The sequence below is a fragment of the Podarcis muralis genome, chromosome 8, assembly GCF_964188315.1.
Source record: "Podarcis muralis chromosome 8, rPodMur119.hap1.1, whole genome shotgun sequence".
NCBI lineage: Eukaryota > Metazoa > Chordata > Lepidosauria > Squamata > Lacertidae > Podarcis > Podarcis muralis.
In genome coordinates this window covers 54358982-54381092 of record NC_135662.1, presented here as the reverse complement: position 1 = coordinate 54381092, position 22111 = coordinate 54358982, and the positions used below count along the sequence as shown (strand labels likewise).

At 44.5% G+C, this 22111-nt stretch overlaps 1 protein-coding gene across 2 annotated transcripts; it reads right to left on the bottom strand.

Moving 5' to 3' along the window:
* Nucleotides 1–1115: 1115 nt before the first annotated feature.
* Nucleotides 1116–21853, bottom strand: LOC114600794 (cytosolic non-specific dipeptidase). 2 transcript variants are annotated; one of them, XM_028737477.2, is made up of 12 exons: nt 21700–21853; nt 18420–18512; nt 16503–16646; nt 14365–14527; nt 13295–13383; nt 8768–8968; nt 7557–7641; nt 5148–5308; nt 4393–4557; nt 2738–2879; nt 2155–2302; nt 1116–1947 (listed from the first exon to the last, which is right to left on the bottom strand). In XM_028737477.2, exons 2-12 carry the CDS (start codon nt 18480–18482, stop codon nt 1878–1880), a joined length of 1431 nt encoding a protein of 476 aa, XP_028593310.1. In that variant the 5' UTR covers nt 18483–18512; nt 21700–21853; the 3' UTR covers nt 1116–1877. The 2 variants fall into 2 exon arrangements, with proteins under 2 accessions (XP_028593310.1, XP_028593309.1); XM_028737476.2 differs by lacking the exon at nt 21700–21853 and adding an exon at nt 21351–21497.
* Between the last annotated feature and the right edge of the window lie 258 nt (nt 21854–22111).

Below are 22111 nucleotides of genomic sequence, written 5' to 3'. Positions count from 1 at the left end.
TCATTTTTTTGCACATCTACTCTTATACTAAAGGGCCCTTATATGCTCTCAGCCATAGTAACATATAAACACTCCCAGAGTCAAATATTCATCCAACATATACCTGACATGCCCCCAGCATGTGCTCGTATACGTATAATAGTTAAAATACTTAAGTGTCTTGTTCAGTAGTTAAGCGGGTGGAAACCACTAAACAGTTCTTGAAGTTGTTCGATGTTCAGATGACTTGGGCATATGCATCAATAGCCCAGATCCAACAGTATCAATGCATATGATCAAACCACATGTTTGGGTCAACTTTGGGGCCTTAAGGCTGCAGGGAATGCATGCCACCTGCATGTGTAGCCAAAAAATGTGTGCAGTCATCACACAAACACAAAAACACACACCTGTCAGCTAATCTGTGCAAGGAAAGGTCCATTCGCATCCCCTGAGCTCTGCCCAGGTCAGGGCTATATCCACATCTTCTTCCTTTCTTTTTGCCACTGCTGCCAACAATAGGTAGGGTCTTGGAGGGTGCAGAAGAATTTGCTTGGAAGTGGGGGATTAGTGACTTTAGAGCTAGTATAATATTTAAAGGGATTCTTTAGTTTTGTTGCATTTAGGAAGCAGAGTAATAAAATTAGCCAAACTTTGTACCTTTGAACTCTTACCTTCCACAGTCTTCAAGAGACAAATATTCACTTAACATTTTGACAAAAGGATCTTTTTACATAAGAACGTACTTATTTTTGCTTCCTTACCTACTACACCAGTGGGCTGTATCCCACAATACCTTCAAACAGCTGAAACAAGCCAGCTTTAAACCATGGGCTGTGAAGCTAGCATGTTCCCACAGATTACTGTTAAAGTTAACCAAAGTTTATTGTTTTGGCATAACGCTAAACTGCAGTTCATCAAGACGAAAAAGCTTTGAATCTCTGCCTCAGATCCATGTTGAAAAAGGAAGGAGTGCATGGCCTGTTCCAAACATGATAAACCATGGCTTATGACATTCACACGAAACTCCTCTCTCATCACAAATATATGCACACACCCATGAAGATGTGCAGTCTTGCCTTTCTGATGCACTGATCACCTAGAGCTTTCTCCCTTTTAACAAGGCTACCACAGAATTAGTAGCGCCAGAGCTATTTTTTTATTTAGCAGCTTTCCACATGGAGTACAAATAATGCTTTAGAAAAACTACCAGTTTGTTGATATTAATAGCTGAGAATATATGATGTCTTCAAGGACTGCAGAGATTCCTAACAGGGACAGGTGTCTGATGAGACACAGCCTCACAGGCAGGAGTATCACAGTGGGGAGGGGATGGACATCTCATTTGTTCATTTGCCACCCACTGAAGTCCCCGCCCCCCGCCAGACCATTTGAAAACTTTTCATGATGACTTTATTTCTTTTTCCAAACAGAAAACACAAGGGGTTTTGCCTTGTAAAAAAATCTGGGAGCTGCCCTCAAATTCTGGTTTGGTAAAATTTAATGTGATAATTTTAAAGAGAAAATGGTGATTATAGGAGGATGTAGAAGTGAGAGAGGTTGGGTGAAGCATTACTGGTCATTTGCTGCTACTTTGACACATCAGATTACGGAAAAATAATAGACTTCCTTCCTCCCCCACCCTTTATCTTCCGTTTGAAACAGTACATAAGTAGGTTAGGGCCTTATAGTCCTGCGGTTGTACTTAAAACTGAGCACACTATTTTTGTTGTTTGTTTATCTGCCGCTATAAAGTGCAGTCAAAAATATTTCACCAGGCATCCCAGTGTGAATTAGTCTGGCAGGAGAAGAGGAGACAAAAATAGTGCACTTTTTAAAAAGTTGCAAGGAAGTAACTTTCAGGTCCCAAAGCAACTTTGCTTGAAGGAAATATAGATTCAGTCCTTCAACTGGGAAACTTCATGAAGGTATGCACCCAAGAGTTTGACACCTTGAATATAGTTGTACCTAGGAAGAAGAAATCTAGGATTAATGGATGCAATGAAAATTCATCAACACCATGGCAAAAAATGCAGGGCACAGAAATACAGTATGTATTTGTGTCAGCCTAGAGAATCACAGGTACTTACTGTCCTGAGTTACCTCTCTTAGGTCTAGACAGGTGCACCTATAGAAACATAAGTAGCTGCCTCTCTTGTGCACAATATGCCTTACCTGTTAAGTTTCTCATTCTGAGAATGGGCTCCATCGTCTGCAGAGCCAACAGGAAGCAGCATTACATTCTTGCCTGTTGCTTCTTGGAAGGTCAGGGTGACAGGAATGCTTCCTCCTTCTCTGGTCAAATCTGGCTCTACGCCAAAGACTAGCAGGGGAGAGAAGTGAAAATACAGTGAACAACACTGACAATTTTTCATCTTTAAGTGAAAACTTAACAAACAGGTAGTCAACATAATGCCATCCAGATGTTGTCGGACTGCAGGTTGCATCATTTGCAAGCTAGCATGAATGATGGGATCCCAGCTTAACAAATCACCCGTCAGTCAAATTCTCTCTCTTCTGATTAATATCCCTCAAGTACTTTTCTATGAATGTGTACAAGCACCAAGAGAATAATGCTTGCCCCTGGGACAAAGCAATAATTAATCACAACAGCATTACAGCTAAGCAGGGCATTACAAAACTGATAAAAAGTTGCTTTTCATAACACAAGAAACCCATTTTAATCTCTCTGCTACATTCCAATGGGATAGGTCTCTTTCTTATTGGGGCCATTTTGATTAAGATTTCAATATCTCACCTGTTTTCATAGCTCTTCTTCCAGCCATGTAGTGGGGATGGTTGAAATCTGAAACCCAAGGCTTTCCACCATGGCCCAAGTACACTTTGAATTTGTTGGGGCTGTGCAGATCAGCGAACTTTTTGGACAAGTAATCTTTGACCTTTAATAAAAAAGAATAAACCTTAAGACTTCTAAGAAGAGTGGAACAATTGCATTGGTGCTCAGTTCTTTATGCATGAATTCACCTGCAGTCAGGAAAGCAAGTTTTGAAACTACATCTGAAATGCTAAGCATCACCTTTATGCAGTTCACCCACTTTCAGAGCAGGGACAAAACAGGAATTGCGTAGGCACAAATATTTTATATCCCAATTATGCATCTGTCTCACACTATCCTAGCATAAAATCCACAAAATGCCTAGCTACACAGAAAACAAGTGATTCACCTGAATAAATTTGTGGAAGGGGTTGATGGATGTGAAGGAAGATTTTTTATTTTTAAAAACTCCAAACCTACAAAAACCACTTAACCCATGAGGGAGTGCCTTTCCCTGTCACAGAAAAGGACCTCTGCATCTGTCCAATTATAAATTTAACAGCTGCTCTTGCTGCTAGAATAGTGCTCCAATTAATAACTGTTTGTCTAACGTGCATAATTAGTACTTTCCATATCATAAACAGCACAATTAATTTCGACACCATTACTACCAAGATGTTTGAGAGCTGCAGCTTATAAATACTGGAGCTCTGTGAAAATGAGGGCCTTTCTAGCATGAAGACAATACACTGTGTCCATCTAAGGTCCATTACTGCCAGTCAGAACAGACAGTGCTGGAGAAGATGGACAAATATAAGATTGAGTATAAAGCGAGGAGGGACACTAAACTCAGGGGACTCATGTTTACTTTTTGTCCTATACAGAGGTACATGTTTCTGCTTCCCTCCTCCTCCCCACAGCAGAGATGCATCAAATGTTCATTATATTCAGAGAAGACCCCTTGAAATAAGTGGGCACGACTAGCTGTCATCCATTCATTTCAAGGGGTCAACTCAAAGTAGAACTTCACTGGATGCAACCTGTTCTTTCTGCTTTCCTTTTTTCCAATTTTTTTTTATTGGTTTTCCAAAATTTTCAAACAAACAAACATACGTACATCTTAATTGTACTTAATCCAATCATAGTAACATTGTTAAGTGACTTCCTCAAATCCCCCTGGCTGAATTTCAGTGTATATCATTGTAACAGTTTTCCTAAACCAATTTTCTCATAAAATTAACTTAATCACTTAACATCTTTCTTTCTTTTCATTTTAACTTTAAACATGTTATTCTCTAACAATACATATTTAAATCCTAAGCCTATCTGATATTTGCAAATTTTTCCAATTAAGTTATCTTAACATATTTAGCTAAATAGTCTTTGAATTTCATCCTGTTCTTTCTGCTTTCCATCCCATCGCCTTCTATTTAAGACGACTAATTTTACTCAAGAGTAGTCCTACAGAAATTTATGGGCCTAACTGACTATGTGCGTTAATTTCAATGGGTCTACTCTTGAGTTAAACCTGGCTGAGTACCACCCTTGGTGAGATTCATCTCAGGCTGGCCTTAGACCTGGATTATCACACACACACACACACACACACACACACACACACACACACAAACACATACCTGCTCAGTCACAACTTCTGGAGTCATGTCTGGCACCAGTCTGATTGAAAATTTGCCAATCACTTTCCGCGGAATCACAGTTTTAGCTCCCGATCCAGAGAAAGCTCCTTCTATTCCATGCAGGGACAAGGATGGGTATCGCCACCTGTGCATCAATATATCTTTCTAGAAGGGGAATTGAAGAAGAGATATGATAGGATTCTGGAAGCAGTTGTGAGTATTCAGTCTAGAGCCAGAATTAAGTCGGGGAAAAAACTATCAACTTACTGGGCCAATCTGAATAGAAGAAGAATGTGTAAACCATTGTGTTTGGAAGCTTACACACTCTTCCACCTTTCTATGCTAATCAAAAATGATAGTCATTATGTACCTTCTATTTTTTAGGACCAACATGGCAACTACTGTCCACTAAATGGCATGTATAGAATTGTAGAGTTGGCCTGAGGGAGTGGGCACAGATGGTGATCTGGCCCACCAGGCCAAAAAGTTTCCCCACCACAATGTTAAAGACCTTCAATGAAGGGGACAAATTCCTCCCATTAGGGAGTGAGTTGCACAGATGGGGAGGAGGCACCACAGAAAAGGTTGCAGTAGTCCAGTTAGGAGGTCACTATAGCATGGATGGTTGTCTTCAGGCCATCCCTAATATCTTATATTGCTGGGGCAGGGAAGTGTTAATGGGGGGAAATATGTAACAACACTGATTCTTCATTGCTAGAGGAACTGGATCCCAAAGATGAAGAGACCCATCATACCTTTGTTGCATGCAGTAGTCGTGTGGCTCCTACATCTTTTGCATATTCCTCCATATCAAAGTCAATTTGGTCATAAAGTTTACACTCTTCATCAGTGAGGGGAGCCACTGCGTCATTTATGCCAGGGATGAGAATCTTCCCTTTCTTATCCACCAAGCAGCCTGCAACAAAGAAGACATATAATACCAAAGGCAGCCAGAGAAACCAAAAATCTTCAAATATTGCCTGCTGATATTCATAAACCTCTTGCTTCCATGTCACATAAATCGAACTGAAATAGCAGCCTGGAGAGTTCATGGAAAGTACAATAGGCACCTGATCACTGAGGGCTGATAGGACTAAGATGGGAAACATGATCCATCCAGATATTGATGGATCCCATCATATCTGTTGGCCATGCTGGCTCAGGCTGACGGAAGCTGAAGTCCCAACACCTTCCGGAGAGCCACAAATTCCTCAATCCCTGTGACAGAGGGAGCACAGTCAGCATCCTGTTTTCCAAGTGGTTTTAACATCCTCAGCAACTTTAAATCAAACAAATAAACTGAGAAGTCTTCAGTGCTGATATTTTCATTGGCTTTCAGCACCGCCAGCTAAGCTATCTGCCTTACAGCCAATTCACAGAGTGGTTGTTTTGGTCAAGCCCAGACTGAACACCGTGGCGATAGTCATCTGAGCACTCCGCTGTGCTCCCACCTCCGATTTTTAGGACATTTCTGCTGACTCACTTGGCTGATAAATTCAGAGACTGAAGCAGTCATTCGTTTTGCATAAAACAATGAAAGGCCTCAAATATTTCCCTTTATTTTAAGGAACCTCGTTTTTAAAAGTTCTAATTCACCTTTAAGCTTGAATTAGAGCATAAATATGATAACTGCAATGTGGATTCACCTTTCCCAGTGCAAAAGTCAGAAACACAAACAGAAAACAAGCCCCAAGTCTTTTGCTATAGCTGCTTGCTCATGACTTATGCACAGTCAGTTCTTACAGATGTCTTGCGTGATGTTAGCCAGCCACCTATTTCTAGTAATTAATTTCTAGGAGTTTAGATTTTATTACTGCTGGTGATGTCCAAAGGTTCTCCCTACTTGCATAAGATCTCCTGAGTGAAGACTGGTTTCAGAGATTGCCCCTGTTCATCCACTGCAAAAGCAGTAAACTCTATTTATTTACTGAGGCAAGGAAAATTTGGAACAATTATTCCCAGGCCTTCCTTCAAGTAAAGATGAGAGGCCAGTCCATGTGGCCAAAGTGATGGATGAGTGGATAGGCACCAAGGCACTGAACTGTTCATGTGACTGCATACCACAACCCTTGTTTGATGCACCAGCAACAATCACAAGCTGCAGCAGTGCAGTTGAAGTATGATTTGTTTCAAACAAAAGCAGTTCACCACTATTTTCGCATATAGCCAGAGGCAGCAAAGATTCACTATGAGCCAACACATCCTTTGGTACGGAAGCAAAATGCTTTTCTATTCAATCCAACTGAATCACTCAACCCACTTGAATTAAGAACTCTAGACAGGGAATGTGGTCATCTCAGCAGTATGACATTGTGTTGTAAAATGGGCCAGCTCACATCTGATCTGCTGCCCCAAAGTTGCTTCCAGTCCAACACTCTTACCACTCAGGGAGGGCAGGAGGAGGAGAGAGAAAGTATCAGCAACTTCCATTTATTTATTTATCCATTCCATTTACTATGTCACACGATCTTATGAGACTTGAGAGAACAGAAAAAGTCTTAGCCTGGAGCTCAATTGAACAACAAATTGGGCTGTCTCATGGCCGCCCTTCAGATGTCAGATTGGGGGTGGGGGCACAGAGAGAAGGGCCACAATTTATTGGCAGGAACCTACAGGAGGGGAGGAAAGTCTTGCCAAGCCATAACTACTACTACTACTACTACTACTACTACTACTACTTCTATACCGCCCTTCACCTAAAGATCACAGGGTGGTTTACAATATAAATTAGGTCATCTGTCCACCCACCTAACCATTTTAACACATACAAACCAGATTTCTTATTAAATGCTGTCTGCCTTGTGCAAGATTTGAGTAGCAACCAGAGTCCACACTCAACTGCATGCTTCAGCATAAACTAAAGCAGTATTCAAAAAGGTGAGAAGAAACTTGTGATTGTGCCTTGTAGATAACATTTACACTCAGATTATTTATGTATACCTTTGCCCCACAAACGGATCTTTGCCCTCATCAACACTCTGGCTAGTCCATCAATTGTTAACCTTGCTATTATCATAAACCCTAACTAGGCAGGGGTGGGGGTGTTGCTTTTATTTTTCCCCCAGTGAGAAGGCCTTTGAACTGCAAGCACATTGCTATTTCTTCTGCAGTTGCTAGAAGATTCCCATTTCTAAGAGCAGAACTAGGAGGTATGAGCTACTTACTCATCAAAGCAATGAGGTCCGTCATAGCCTCATGTACTGAGCCACCATAAACTCCAGAGTGAAGGTCTTTGTCACTGCATTCCACCTGTATGTCAGAAACAAACAAACCTCAAACACAATCCATTAACAATCACATGCACGTCATTATTTCCAGCTTTCAGAATTACCTGGGAGCCACCAGCTTATTATACCATTGGGTCCAGGTAAGAGTTAGGCTGTTTGGAACTTTTGTTTCAGATAATCTTTTAAAAAAAATCTACTCATTTTCAGTATTCTGCTTATGCTTAAAATTGAAATCGACTAAAATATCGCACTGTTGGTTCTATATTTTTGCAAAGCTGAAAGAATCGTCCGAAGGAACCAAGCCGCTAAAAGCACTTTTGCTGTGACAGGAATGAGCCACATTTCTGCTCAAGGATTTTCTTTTTCATTTCTCTTTTTGCATGCAGCAGAAAACAAATTTAGAATAAATATAAATACATTTGTCCTCTTATCCAGTTTATCTGCTCTTAAGGTACATTAATGATAGGAGGCTGGCATGCCTTTCAAAGTTGGACCTACAGTGATGGTTACCAGGTCCACGTTTTTGCCCAACAAACAGTTTTTGCAAGACTCTACCTGGTTTGTTCAGCCTGTACAACAGCCTTTGAATAATGACTGTTAATTGCATCCCAAAAGTTCACTGGGGCTTTCCCCCACTCTCTTCCCATCGAAAGTAGCGGGGGGGGGAGCATCAGGAGAACCCCAAGAACAGCACATGGGGGAGGAGACAGAGGATCATTCCATCTGACAAGCTGAAATGCTTGTACAGATGCTATGTTTGTCAAAGTGTGACACTGAATTCCACCTATAATGTTTGATAGACACTAGAGTGCCATTATTACTGTGTTACAGATGCACATTTATAATTGTATATAAATAATATTCATAAGCCAAGTGCTATCGCATTTTCTAAAACTACGCAAGATTTGGAGTTCTGCATACTTCTGTTCAAACAAGTCAACCACACAGATGTCAACTCTTCAACAATTAAAATTAGTATCTTAGTTCAAGTAAGTTTTTCTCACGAGTAGATCTGTTGAAATTAATGAGCATAATTAAGTTAGGTCCTGGAATTTCAACTAGTCTGTTCTGAGTAAAACTAAGTTGAATACAACTCATAAAGTATACTTGTCTTCTTTAATAGGAATATTTGTTCTTTTAATCTTTACCTCTATGAAGTAATAGCAGATACCCCTCAGGCCATAGGTGATACAGGGCTTCTTCTTGCCCAGCCAGTAGTTGTCAGAGATGCAAACATAGTCTACACCTTTGAAGAAGGCATCTTTCTGTGCAAAAATCAAATCATCAAGGCCTTCAGAGCCAGACTCCTCCATACCTTCTAGGCAGAACTTGACATTAACCGGAATTTCCTGTATGGAGAAAATGGAACAGAATGAGCTGAAGAGGGTGTGCACAGTGTTTTTCACAATTTAAGCTTGCAGCAGGTTTTAATTAGTCAAAGTTGAAGAGAAAACTTTTCACCGGGCAAGCCTCCTGGGGGAGAGCATTCCACAAACTTGAGGTATTTCCATTTATTTTTTTCTAGTACCCCAAGATCCTGCAGCTGGAGCAAAGTGCAAAATAGTGGCTCAGAAAGAAAGACAGATAGGATAGGTCATCCACAAGTACATCAGAGTCCAGGAATCTGTTTTCAGAATTAAGCTTACAGTCCCTTCACACAAAACTCCATTCCTGGTTTCCCTTCCCTCCAAACTTATAGCAGCATAATTTGGGGGGTGTGGGGTGGAGGTTGTTGCTATTGTTTAACAACTGGAAATAAGAAATGCAAATCATGTAGGGGCCAGACACCACACCTTGGAAACTCTGTGAACTTATTAAGAGTAGCTGGCAGGTTTGGTACAGGATGGGTGATAAGGAGGACTTGAACCCTTTAGCCCCTCTGCTATGGTTCTGATCCAGATTGGGAGGGGGGGGTGCACATTACTATTTCCATCAAGACAAAAGTTTTGTTTGCAACATTTTTTGTTGCTTGATGTACTGATGTGGCCGTCTTATATTAGCCCACATCAAAGTGGCCCTTGACTGATTTGGGTGGTTCCAAACCTGTGGATTTGAATAGGAGTGGAGAACCTTTGCCAGATGCAGCCCTCTGTGCCTCTCTATCTGGTCCTCTGGATACACTTTAGGCCAGGGGTCAGCAAACTTTTTCCGCAGGGGGCCGGTCCACTGTCCCTCAGACCTTGTGGAGGGCCAGACTCTAAAACAACGAATTCCTATGCACACTGCGAGGGGGGCAAGTAGTCCTCCTCCCCACCTCACCCCCAGCCCTAGCCGCCTTCTCGGTTTGCTGCCTGCCTCATTCGCCTAAGGGATGGCGGGGGTGACCGAAACAGGCTTCCTCTCCTCCCCGTCTAGAGAAAGAAGGTGCTGCACTTACCTTCCCAGGGGCTGCTGCCGCCGCCGCAGCCACAACTTCTTGTGAAGCGAGGGTAGGCAGAGTGAGCACGTCTGCTCCGCTCTCTGGCCCACAGGAGCACCAGGGTGGCGGCGGCAGGAGGAAGAGTCCGAGCAGCGGCAGCTCTGCCAATTAAACGCCGCACCTGGTTTACCTCAACGCAGCGCGGGAACGTCTCTGCCAATCAAACGCCTCTGAGGTAAACCAGGTGCAGCGTTTGATTGGCAGAGATGTCCCCGTGCAGCACTGAGGTAAACCAGGTGCGGCATTTGACTGGTAGAGCTGCCACCACTCGGCTTCTTCCTCCCATTGCCATCGCCAGGAGTCTTGGCTTCACTGTGGGTTCTGGCTTCGCGGCACGGGCCAGATTTAGGACCCAGGTGGGCCTGATCCAGCCCAGGATCCATAGTTTGTCGATCCCTGCTTTAGGCCATATCTCTTCACTAGCCACCCCCCTCACTGGCCTTGAGAGTTTTTGCCTGCCTAGAATGTGTCCTTGAATTCTGATAATGCTGCTTGCTTGTCTGATGGAGGATACAGAGGGGTGGAGGGTGTAGAAATTAGGCTATTGTATAAAGATAAAATCGGTTGCTTCACTCACTTTTATCTCTGCCCCACATGGCAGCATGGAGCCCCCAGAATGTTACGCATTCCTCTGGCTGAAACAAGTTTCCCCCACCCTTGGATTAGAGGACATAATGTCTGTACCAGTCCTTGAGCAAATCAGCCCGTAAATTACCGCAAATGCCCCTGGTGGCAAATTACTCAGGACTAGAACAGCCTCGCCTTCCTCCAGCCCTAAACAACTAACAGAATGGGCAGTGCTTGTGTGTTTCAGGGGACATGTGCTGTGGGAGTAACTCCCCGCTGTCAACCCTAAATTGCCCTTCTCACTTATCCAGTACAATAGTATTCACCAACCTGGTGGCTGGCTGGGGCTGATGGCAGTAGCGCTCCAAACCTATCTGGAGGGCAGCAGGTTGGCAAAAGTTAGGGTAGCTCAGTTGGTAGAGCACGAGACTCTTAATCTCAGGGTTGTGGGTTTGAGCCCCACATCGGGCAAAAGATTCCTGCATTACAGTGGGTTGGACTAGATGGCCCTCGGGGGCCCTTCCAACCCTACATTTCTATAGAACAGCACAGTGAGCAGGAGCTCAGGCTTGGGACCAGAGCAGCTCCTGACTCAACTGGTGCTGAACTTCAGCAATCTAGTGCTATGTGGCAATTGCAGTCTTTCCACCTGGCTGCAGCTGAGCAGGGGGGAGAGGCAGCACAACCCCTTCCACCATCTTCACAGAGACCAATTGTTGTTTGGCTCCTCCTCCATGGCCAGTCCACTTAGCCATGATGCAACTAAAAGTCTTGGATATTCATATCTGTTTGATTTCCATCTTCCCTTCCAATACTTGTAAACCTGAGGACAAGGTCACTTTCATTTTTTCATCTTTGTACAGTGCCTAGGAAATTTTCAGAACTAGATAGGTAATGACAATGATGAAGACTAAGAAAGGGGTAAAAGGAGCAAACCTAAAACATAGCTTGCCTAGTGTTGCCTTGTTGCAGCTTTGGAGAGCAGAACAAGCTGGGGGGAAGCCAAGCAAATACTTCCAGAGAGTCAAAAAACTTGCCATTCAGCAGATAACAAACCATGGCTCTTGGACTACCGTAATTTTCGCTCCAAAACACGCACTTTTTTGCTCCTAGAAAGTAAGGGAAAATGCCTGTGCGTGTTAAGGAGCGAATGCACTCGACTGGATCCATGGCTGCCGTCAGTCAAGCAAAGCAAGCTTTGCTTGCTTTACAGCCAGGAGGAGGGGGAGGAGCCGAGGAGGGAGGGAGGGAAGGAGAGCCATGGCAGCAAAGCGGGCAGCAGCCGCTTACACGCGAGGAGGGACAGACGGGAGCCATAGGGAGCCGGAAAAGCGCCGCGTAGCCAGCAACAGCTGCTGCAGCCTCAGCTAGCAACGCTCTCTAAACGGAGCAATGAGGCTGCAGAGGGACGGCAGGGCACAGGAGGGCTCTGAGCCACGAGCGCAGTGAAAACCAGTAAAAAAGTTTTTAAAAAGGCTGCTGGGGACAGGAGGGCACGGGATGAGGGAGAGAGGGAAATTACGATTCTCCCAGCGTCTCAGCTGATCCGCTGAGCAGGACTTGGGTTGCAGGGGATTCGCCATTAGCTGCGTAAAGCAGCAAAGAGGGAGAGAAGGAGCAAAGTGGGAGAGGAAAGGAGCTGCTTACACTGCTGTAAGTGGCTGCTGTCTGGTTGGCTCCTTTAAAGCAACAGTGCTCTTTCCCTCCCCCCTCCCCTCTCAGCTCGCCGAAAAGCTCCTTTTCCACACACCCCACGTGTTCCTTCTCCCCTTAAATCCCTCTCCTGCATCATTAGCCACATCCTTCTCTAACATCCCACGCGTGTTCCTTCTCTCCTTAAATCCCTCTCCTGCATCATTAGCCACATACTTCTCCACCCACCCCACGCGTGTTCCTTCTCCCCTTTAACCGCTCGCCTGCATCATTAGCCACATCCTTCTCTACACACCCCACGCGTGTTCCTTCTCCCCTTAAATCCCTCTCCTGCATCATTAGCCACATCCTTCTCTACACACCCCACGCGTGTTCCTTCTCCCCTTAAATCCCTCTCCTGCATCATTAGCCACATCCTTTTCCACACACCCCACGCGTGTTCCTTCTCCCCTTAAATCCCTCTCCTGCATCATTAGCCACATCCTTCTCTACACACCCCACGCATGCTCCTTGACCCTTGAATGCTTTTCCTTCCCTCCCTACTTAAAACGTGGTTACAAAGCACGGATCCACATGGATCCTCAGGATTTTTGCACTGGGTCACCCCAGGTTCACCATCAGATCACATAAAATGTCCATGGCTACAGCCTGCACCAAAAAAATCACGCACCCACTGTTTCATGGGGCTGCAATGGCGCAAAAACGTGGTTACAAAGCATGGATCCACATGGATCCACAGGATTTTTGCATTGGGCTACCCCAAACTCACCGTCAGATCACGTTTGTGGCCACAGCATGAACCACAAAAATCATACATCCACTGTTTTGTTTAGAATATTTTTTTCTTGCTTTCCTCCTCTAAAAACTACGTGCGTGTTATGGTCAGGTGCGTGTTATAGAGCGAAAAATACGGTAATTCTGTTTCCAGCAGGTTTAATCGTTATCTTTACTGATAACTGCAGTAGTTTAAAACAGTGAAGGTCAAAAATTTAATCTTTTACTAGCGAAGCAAGCTGAAAGAGAATGCAAACCATACCTGTTTAGTTTGTTGATAAGCCTCCAGGGCATTCAGCCAGGCTAGCACTGGGCCTTTATCATCTGTCGACCCTCGGCCATACAGCTTTCCTAGGCAGAAGGAGTGACAATACTCTTAATTAAAACCATTCACAGGCCATGCAGTTCCTTCCAAAGCAGCATACCGTTATAAAGTAATAAAATTATTTATTATTATGAATAATAATAATAATAATAATAATAATAATAATAATAATAAACTCCAGCAAAACAAAAGCAGATTGGAGCAGAAAATTATTTCTAGTACATGAGCCAGGACCAAAATTAGTAGCAAATTGGTACTACTGAGGGCAAGATCTAAACCCTCAGTAGTTGGAAAATATCTGGAGTCCTTAGTTATCACAGTCTTATACATTTTTTAATGATTCTGAAGTTTCAGGTTCCCAGTTCCTTATTCAATAAAGAGCTCTGTGGACAACCTAAGTTTATTTGACCCTACACCAAAAAATGTGAATAGTGATAGTCCAAATCATGCATTTTCATCATTGGGAAACACTCCACTTCAAGCTGCATCATCATTCTCTGGGGCAAAATGTTATCTTTGCGCAATGGCAACAGCTGCCACAAATCAATAAGGGAACCCCAAAATAAGAATTGGGCCAGACTAAGTGACACATTTGTACCACCAGGGAAATGTCCCATACAAGGAAATGGTCACTGAAGGAACCTTGGATGGAGAGCTGCAAGGAAGCTATAGTTACCATAGTGTCAGTTTGTGAAGGCTGGAATTAGCTTAGTCATTAGCCTTTAAATCAACAACCACAAGCCTGCTTATTACTATAATGAACAAAATTGAATATTTCCTGGCTACTGAGCATTCTCAATCTTTACTGGGGGTTTTCTTTGGATGGGTGGGTGGGTGGGTGGAGAGCAGGTCCATTTCACCATTATTGCATTTTTCACCATTATCTGCATTTAACTGTGGTTGGAATTCCTGCTACTCTTTTTTAGAGTAATGTCTAGCTTGACAGGCATTTTATCTTTGCAGGTAAAAATTCATAGAGAGGCAAGCCAGGTGTCTGCATGCCTTACCATCTCTTTCCACCAAGGTGAAAGGTTCGCTGTCCCAGCCATCGTCTAGTGCTGCAGGTTGTACATCCAGGTGTCCGTAGATGCAAACTGTCTTCTTGCGAGGATCTGAGCCAAGTTTGCCCAGAATGATTGGAGGCAGAGGAATCTCTGAACCGTCAGGCAGCTAGAATTAGAGATGCAAACTATAAATGGCAAAATGCATCTAAGGGCCATTATTATTATTATTATTATTGTTATTATTTGAGGTACTATGAATTCCATTGCAAGATGTATAAGCCAATGTTCTCAAAAGCACATTTCTGTACTATTATTATTGCAGGTTTCCAAAGAGGGAGGGAGGAACATGTGGTCATGAAGATGCAGCTGGACTATAACCCCCACCATCCATGCCTACACTGCCTGGGGCTGATGGGAGTTGTAGTTCAACAGCATTCAGAGGACCACAGGTTCCCCATCCCTGCTTTTAAGGTATTGTGGGCCACATATGATCTGCTGTTCCTTAGCAGCCCTGACCTGTTTCCCCTTCCCTGTATTTCCTTCTGCTGCTGCTGCTCCCCTTGGCTGCCTAAACTCCTGTGGCAGCTTCCATATTTTCTTAAGATACCAAGGATGCAAGTACGCAGTGTAAAAACACCCAGCCAATGCATTTTCATGTGATAACATTGCATTATGCTTCTGAAAAACAAGGTACATTAGGGTTTTAAGAAGTGCCTTCTCTTCTATAATGCAGCTGAAAATGCAACTCATGTGGTGGTCTGCAATCAGAAAATATGCGAAACTCTGAAATGAATACTATTGAGTGCACTGTTTAAGTTCGCAGGAAATATTTATTAATAATTTTAAATTTCTGCAAGGAATGCACTGCTACATTGTGCAAGCAGGGAGGAAAGAATGCAAATTCAAAAGGAACTGTTCAATACATTAAACAAGTTCCTATAACATAGTTAATCATAGCTCATCTGGGAGTTACACAGAGAGCAGAATCTAATTTCTACATATTAAAACCAAATGAGTCATGAAATATGGTGGTTTCCTTTTCCAAGTTTCCTGCTAGGGCTTGTTTGACTTGATTCACATGACATTGAATGTCATGGTGACATTCTACAGCAGGAGTGGGGAACCTTTCACCCATCAGATGATATTTGATATGTTATTATTTATTAAATTTGTACGTTGTTGCTAAACTATCAGTCCCTGGCAAGCATGGGCAATGGCTGGGAATGATGGGACATTCAGCAACATCTGCAGAGCAAAAGGTTCCCTACATCTGGTCTACAGCAAACTCCTTTTGCTGTAGACACAAATGACAGAATGGAGAGCTGCAAGTTTTCCTAAGCAGAAGTAGTACAGGCTGCTGTTGGCAAAACTAAGTTTGGAGACTTAAATATCACATCTAGCTTGTGGCTCTAACTCATCTTTGCATTTAATACGGGTATTTAAAAAGTAGAGATAGCATCAGAAGGGATGTGTGTCATTATCAGGGTTGCAGCAGGCAGGGAAGACAACTCTTCCCTCCCTTGATGTGGTCCTCTCAAAACAGCCACTGGATTGAAAAAATGTTACTTATCCAAGTGGCTCTAATGCAAAACTACATTTATTCTTATTACATGGTAATGGTTTTCAACCACTGATACACAGCCTGAGACAAAGGCAGGGCTACCAGAAAACAAAGACCAAGCCTGCCCTTGAAGGTAAAAACAAAACAAAATCACCCACCACCCACATAAATAAATAGAACAGGCTGAGCATGATACAGCTTGCTTCGAAGACAAGGCTTTGAAGAGCAAGCAAGGCTCATGGTTCAAGCAGCAACCCCCAAGACTCCCTCCAGATCGTACAGAAATTTGTCCCCCATCAACAGCCAAGCCATGCTAGGTCTTAGAAAGAAGACAGCGAAAGTAGCAATCTTTATAAGATGTGAAGCAAGTGCACAAATGGAGATCTTCAGGCAGTAAACTAAGCACATGTAGCACAGTTCTGGCAGCTGAGTACTGCTATTTGTTTCTAAGCTGCCCCCTCTCCCCCCAGGACCAGACAAGTACAGCAATTATCCACAGGCAATAACAGGACATAGGAAACACCCCTAACCCAGGGTGCTGTATCCAACTGAAAGCACTACTTTGGCTAAATCTACCTACCTTCTGTTTTCCGATATCCTTCAGCTCCGTTGTGCCACCCAGCCGCTCAATGTCCTTGGCAGCAACTTCCATCATTCGTCTGATTTCTCCCCTCTTTTCCGGCCATGCCGACACACTCTGGATAGCCACCCACTGGGCCAGCCGCTATAGGTAAGTAGTTCAGGAAAGAAGCAGGACCGGAGATGAGAAAGATAATAAAACATCTGAGGCTTTTATTTTGCTTGGCTAGGATTTCAGAGGAGGCAACCTGCAACGGTGGGTGTTTTGGAAGACGAAACACAAATGCTCCTCTCCATTTTCCAACCGTGTGTGTGCGCGCGTGCAAACACACACACATGCCCCGTTGCCCCATTACTGGAGAAAACCAGAGACACCCCCACTCAGCCAATCTTGGGAGGTGGGGTGCAACCCAGAGTGGAAAAAGCCAGATTTTTTTTAACAATGTCATGTGTTAAATAGTGTTTTCACTCTATTCTTACCCAGCGGCTCCCAACCCTTTTACCATTTAGTACACCTTCTGATTTTAAAGTTGAAATCTATTACATTTGGTTATGGGCACACTCCAGCACTCCTCTTTGCATTTGCCTAGTTCAAAGCACAATGCGGGAGCGAGTAAAGCCCACTTCAGAGCCACAGCACTGTAGCAGACCACCTGATTTGCACACTAAGGATCATAAGTTCAATCCTCAGTGTCTCCAAATAGAAGTGGTAAAGACCCCTGTTTGAAATCTTGGTGAGCTACTGCAAGTTAGTGTAGAGTAGACAATATCAGTTAGCCAGATAGACCTAAGGCCTGAGTCGATATAAAGGCAGCTTCCCATGTTTCCTATAGACTACACACAGGCTTTTTCTATTCAATATAGCTGACTATCATGGCGACAAGTGGCCGTTTACAAGGGCTGTTGTTACAAGGGCTTCTGGCTTCTGTCAATAAACAACTTGCTAGTCAGCGCTTAAATTGTGCTGAGAGGCTACACCCCAGGCATAACTAGGTTCAGTTCCTCCAGCCAAGTGATAGTGCTACTCACAATATATGTGCGTATGTGGACGCAACTGCAAAACGCTGTTACCATTTCCCAGTTTTCCATTCATTTCACAAACCATCCAAGGGCCTCTAAATGAGGCAGCAAACCTGTGTCTAAGCTATACCAGTTCAGATTGCTGCTAAGGAATCATATTGAGTCTTATAGCTAATGCAGGCTTAATGTTCTTTATTCCTTTGTTAGAACTATCAATGTGCTGATGGAAACCTTAACCATTGTTAAGGTGTGGTAGGTGTGGAGGGAGAGAGAGAGAGAAGAATGCGATACTCTTGGGTTTCTTAACTGTGAGACTGGAATAGTATGTCTGCACCAGTTTTGTGGTTTAAGGAAATTATGGAACAGGAAGCATTTAGAGATGGGTGGCTCTGCAAATGAAAACTTCCCAAGCCACCAAGGATACAGTCCTCCCACTCAGCATGTGGTTTTTAGGACAGCCAGATCAACTTTTCGGCTGTCACCTAAGACTAGCCAGCAACTGCTCTACAACACTTGCTTCACAAGCCTGTTATTTAGAGAAGGAATTTTGCAGCTCAACATATGCATACAGGTTTGAATCCAAACTTAAGCCTTCTGTAAATAAAAAGTATCTTTCAGTCCAGGGACGACTTTTGATCCAGCAGAAGGAGAATGGGGTAGGTGGTGGTTTTAATGGATTCCTCCCCCAACCCCCATTTCTAGAGGATCTCCCAACTTGTCCCCAGTGGATTCACTGCACTGTTTGTAGCACAGCAGCAAAAGTTTTCTCCTCTGCCAGCAGGATGTCCCCTAAGTGATGCTCCTACTGGTGGCAGCAAAATCAGGATGTAAGGTATGGGCTCTGCAGCCTGAGGAAGCCAAGACTGGATTTAAAATGTCCACAGAAGAGGCCACTTACCTCAACATACAGGTCCTGGTGTTTATCAACATACTCAAAGAGGGGCTCAAGGACAGATGACATTTTCTGATCTGAATAGTGCGGCTGAAAAATCTAAAAGGCAAATTGAAAAAAGAAGAAAGGAGAGAAAAGGATATTTAGACTCCAGAGCTTTCCAAAAGTTTGCAGTATTAGCTGACAAGAGGGTGCCTTTATACTTTACACATGAATGTCTGTCTGCCTCTAAACTGCCTCACTGCAGTTTCAGGGAAGTCATGAGGACTTGATAAATGAGGCAGCTCACCGTGAATCACTCTGCAGATCACATGATGGAAGTAAGCAAACTAAGAAAAGCAGTGTCAGCTCTCTACTGAAAACTCTGCAGTTTCAGGGGAGGTCACTCTTGTGACAAGCATCAATTTAAGATGAGCGGTGTATATCTTGTTCCACTTTGCTTGACAGACTCCACAGTACTTGTGGTGAGCAAATCACCTGCAGGGACTGTCGAGAGGACCATTTACATACAAGAGTGATCTCGTAGCAGAGGCTCAACAGCAAGTTTCAAAATCAAGGTGTGTTCCTGAGCACTCAACTAGCTCGTTCTGCAGGAGCCAGGGGGAGAGGTGAGCCAGCAGAGTTAACAGGGACTGCAGGAATTAGGAGAAGCATTGGCTGGATTCATGGTTTTTCCCACATTGTGATTTTTGCATAGGGCGTGCGCACACAAGATTCATGATATATTGCCAGGCCAAAAATTATGAAACTGATATGATGATATGGACTTCAAACAGGTTTTGGACAATATATCACCCAGCCCTGCCATTCACAATCAACATTTTGTAATATAAGCAAAAGAAAGTGGTTGTGCACATTTTTTGTGCCATCTTCAGGAACATGCCACAACTAATGAGCACCAAAGGAAAGTGGCTGAGCACCTGAACTTTTAAATCTGCTTTGTGCCAGCCTTGGAAGAATTTTCATGCTTGGCAAACAGGTTTTCGCACAGTTTTAACGTTTCAATTGGTCTTCTATTATCACACAACTGATCCACTCTGGAGTGTCAATTTAACAATGGCAGTTACTGTTTACTTCATTCCTTAGTATTCCCACCCACATACACCAAGTCCTAATAGAACAATTTCAAGAACAATTTCTGCAGCCAGCAGTTTTACAGCAGTGCTGTAGGTAGAGTGTCATTTAGCAGTAAATATAGAATCAAGTATTCATGCTGCCTACTTTACTGGGCTTCATCCAGATTTGAGTCAAAGTACACCACCATGGGGAGGCTGTCAAATCACTTTCCCTGTGGGAAGCAATTCCACACCACTCTCAGCTGCAATATCTGAATGTACTACCCAATGTGGCAGATTTCTAGGCCCTTCTTCCAGGGGCTTCCTGCTCTGATATCTGGGATTTGGAATGGGCTTTCCAAAGAAGTACTTTTTGCAGAAGCTTTTGTACAAGCAGGGAGGTAAGTGGTACAGTATCAGGTTCAATATGCTGTCTGAAACTCTGGAGAGCAACTGTCAGTCAGTACAGACAATAGATGAACCATTGGTCTAATTCAATATAAGGCAGATGTTGATGTGATTTATTTTTTCACTGAGGGTGTGACAGCTCAGCAAAACTACATTTTTAAACTCTCTGCTTATTTTTGTTTTTAGGTATTTTTAATTGATTGTTGCTTGATAACTACCTTTAAATATTTTTAAAGACATTTACCACAGAAGTATCTACAAATATGGGAGAGAGAGAAAACCAGAACTCTTTGGCCAGATCACTCATGCCTACAGTCTAGACTAACATTAATTTAAAACAGTTTTTATGGCTTGTGGGCATGAGGACACACTGAACTAGCATACCAGGTTCTTTAGATCAAATAGAGTCTAGTTTGTGGGATTCTTTTTTGTCACAGATGCCTCAGCTTTGTCAATTTCAGTAAGGTGCAAAGTTGGAGGGGGAAGCATTCTTAGAATTAGGGAATTTGTTTTCAGTCCCAGAACAGAGGTCAGTCTTGTCACACAAAAATCCAGTAATCCAAATAGTCCTGCATTGTGCTATAAAGCTGTCATGTCCACATGTGCAAAACAGTCAGGGAAGATACACTGCGCAAGAAAGAAGCGAAAGGGAACTGGAACTGAAACTGGCAGAAAGAAGGAAAGGGTACAAGAAGTTGCCACAGTGCCATTGTTACAGCGTGGAAATGCGGAGGCTATGGAAGGCCCATTCCTAAAACAGACAACAGTAGTCAGCAATGACAAGAGATATGTGCTCCTGCATTCAACAAAGCTACTTTTATCTTTCTCCCACAGTTCAGCTCAGATGCTTACAGCTTTAAGAAGCCTGCCTTGTTCAGTTTGTTGCGCAGGTTCATTCCACTTTATGGCGCATCCTGCACAGGCCTGTCACTTTCAAGAGGCACTTGCTCTCCTTCCTCAGTGGCACAACCCACAGAAATCTGCAATTTGGAGGCCCCACATGCCACTTGCCTTAAAGAGCATAAAGACACAGCAGCAGGAGGCAGCAGCAGCTGGGGTTAGATCCTTTGAGGTGCAATGCAACCAGGGCTGGCCCAAGACATTTTGTCACCTGAGGTCAACCACCACATGAGGACCCCTTACCTCCCTGCCTGGGAAGGAGTATCTAAGTCAGGCACATGGGAGGAGGGGTGGATAAAGATATACAGCAGCTACTGCTACCTTGTGAATCCTGCCACCTGAGGCAGTCACCTCGCCTCACCTCATGGGTGAGCACAACGTGCAGCCCCATTTGCAGGACACCTTCAAGCCCCTGAGAAAGCAAAGGCCCCGCCCTTCGCCCTTTTGACACGCAGCTCCCAAGGAAGCAGGGCGGAGACCCACCAAGGCCCAATTAGGCCCATTCCGCTCCCCAAAGAGGAACCCCCCCGTCCCGTCCCGCAGCCGCAGCACCGCCTGGATGGAGCCCACTCACCCTGCGGATCGGGGCGGGTCTCCACCTCCTCGCGCGGCAGCCGGGGCGGAGAAGTGCCCTGCAGCCCCTGGACAGGATCAGCGCCGCAGCCATCGCTGCAGGGTGGCGGGGGGAGCGGAGGGGATGGGAGGGGACCAAGGGATGAGGCGACAGGCGCAAATCCCCTGCGGCTCCTCCTCGCCATCTGCCCACGATGAGAAGCGGGAGGCGGCGGCGGCGGCGGCGGTAGGGAAGGGAAGCGGATCCCGGCAAAGTTTGCCAACTCGGCACCCCGGATCTGCAGCCCCCTTCCCCTCCCTTCTCCCTCTCCCCCTTGAACCAGCTGTGTCGGGACGGAGCCGCTACTCACCCCGCGCCGCGTTCCCACGTGCACCTTCCGCAGTTGCAGTCCAGCAGCGATGGAAGAGCGAGCAAAAGGCACAGAGCTCGGATCTTAAAATCCTTTCGGGGGCCCGCCCCTTTGGAACCGCGCGAAGGCCAATCAGCGCCCGTCCGCGCGGCTCGGTTCGGAATCATTGGCCGCGAAGCAGGAAGGAGAGAAGGCCAGAAGGGAAGGGAAGCGGGCCGTGAGGAGCCCCAGAAGCCCGCTGGCCCAGCCTTTAAAGGACTCGCGTCGGTGCTTCCCGGCCGTAAGGTCTTGGGAGTCGTGAGCCTTCCGGTTAGGAGCCGGAGAATATGCCGACCTGTTGCTAGAACTGCGTCAAGGGGCTGCCGCAGCGGGTCTCAGGCATGGGAGAGACTCAGAAAGGGAAGCCTCGCCC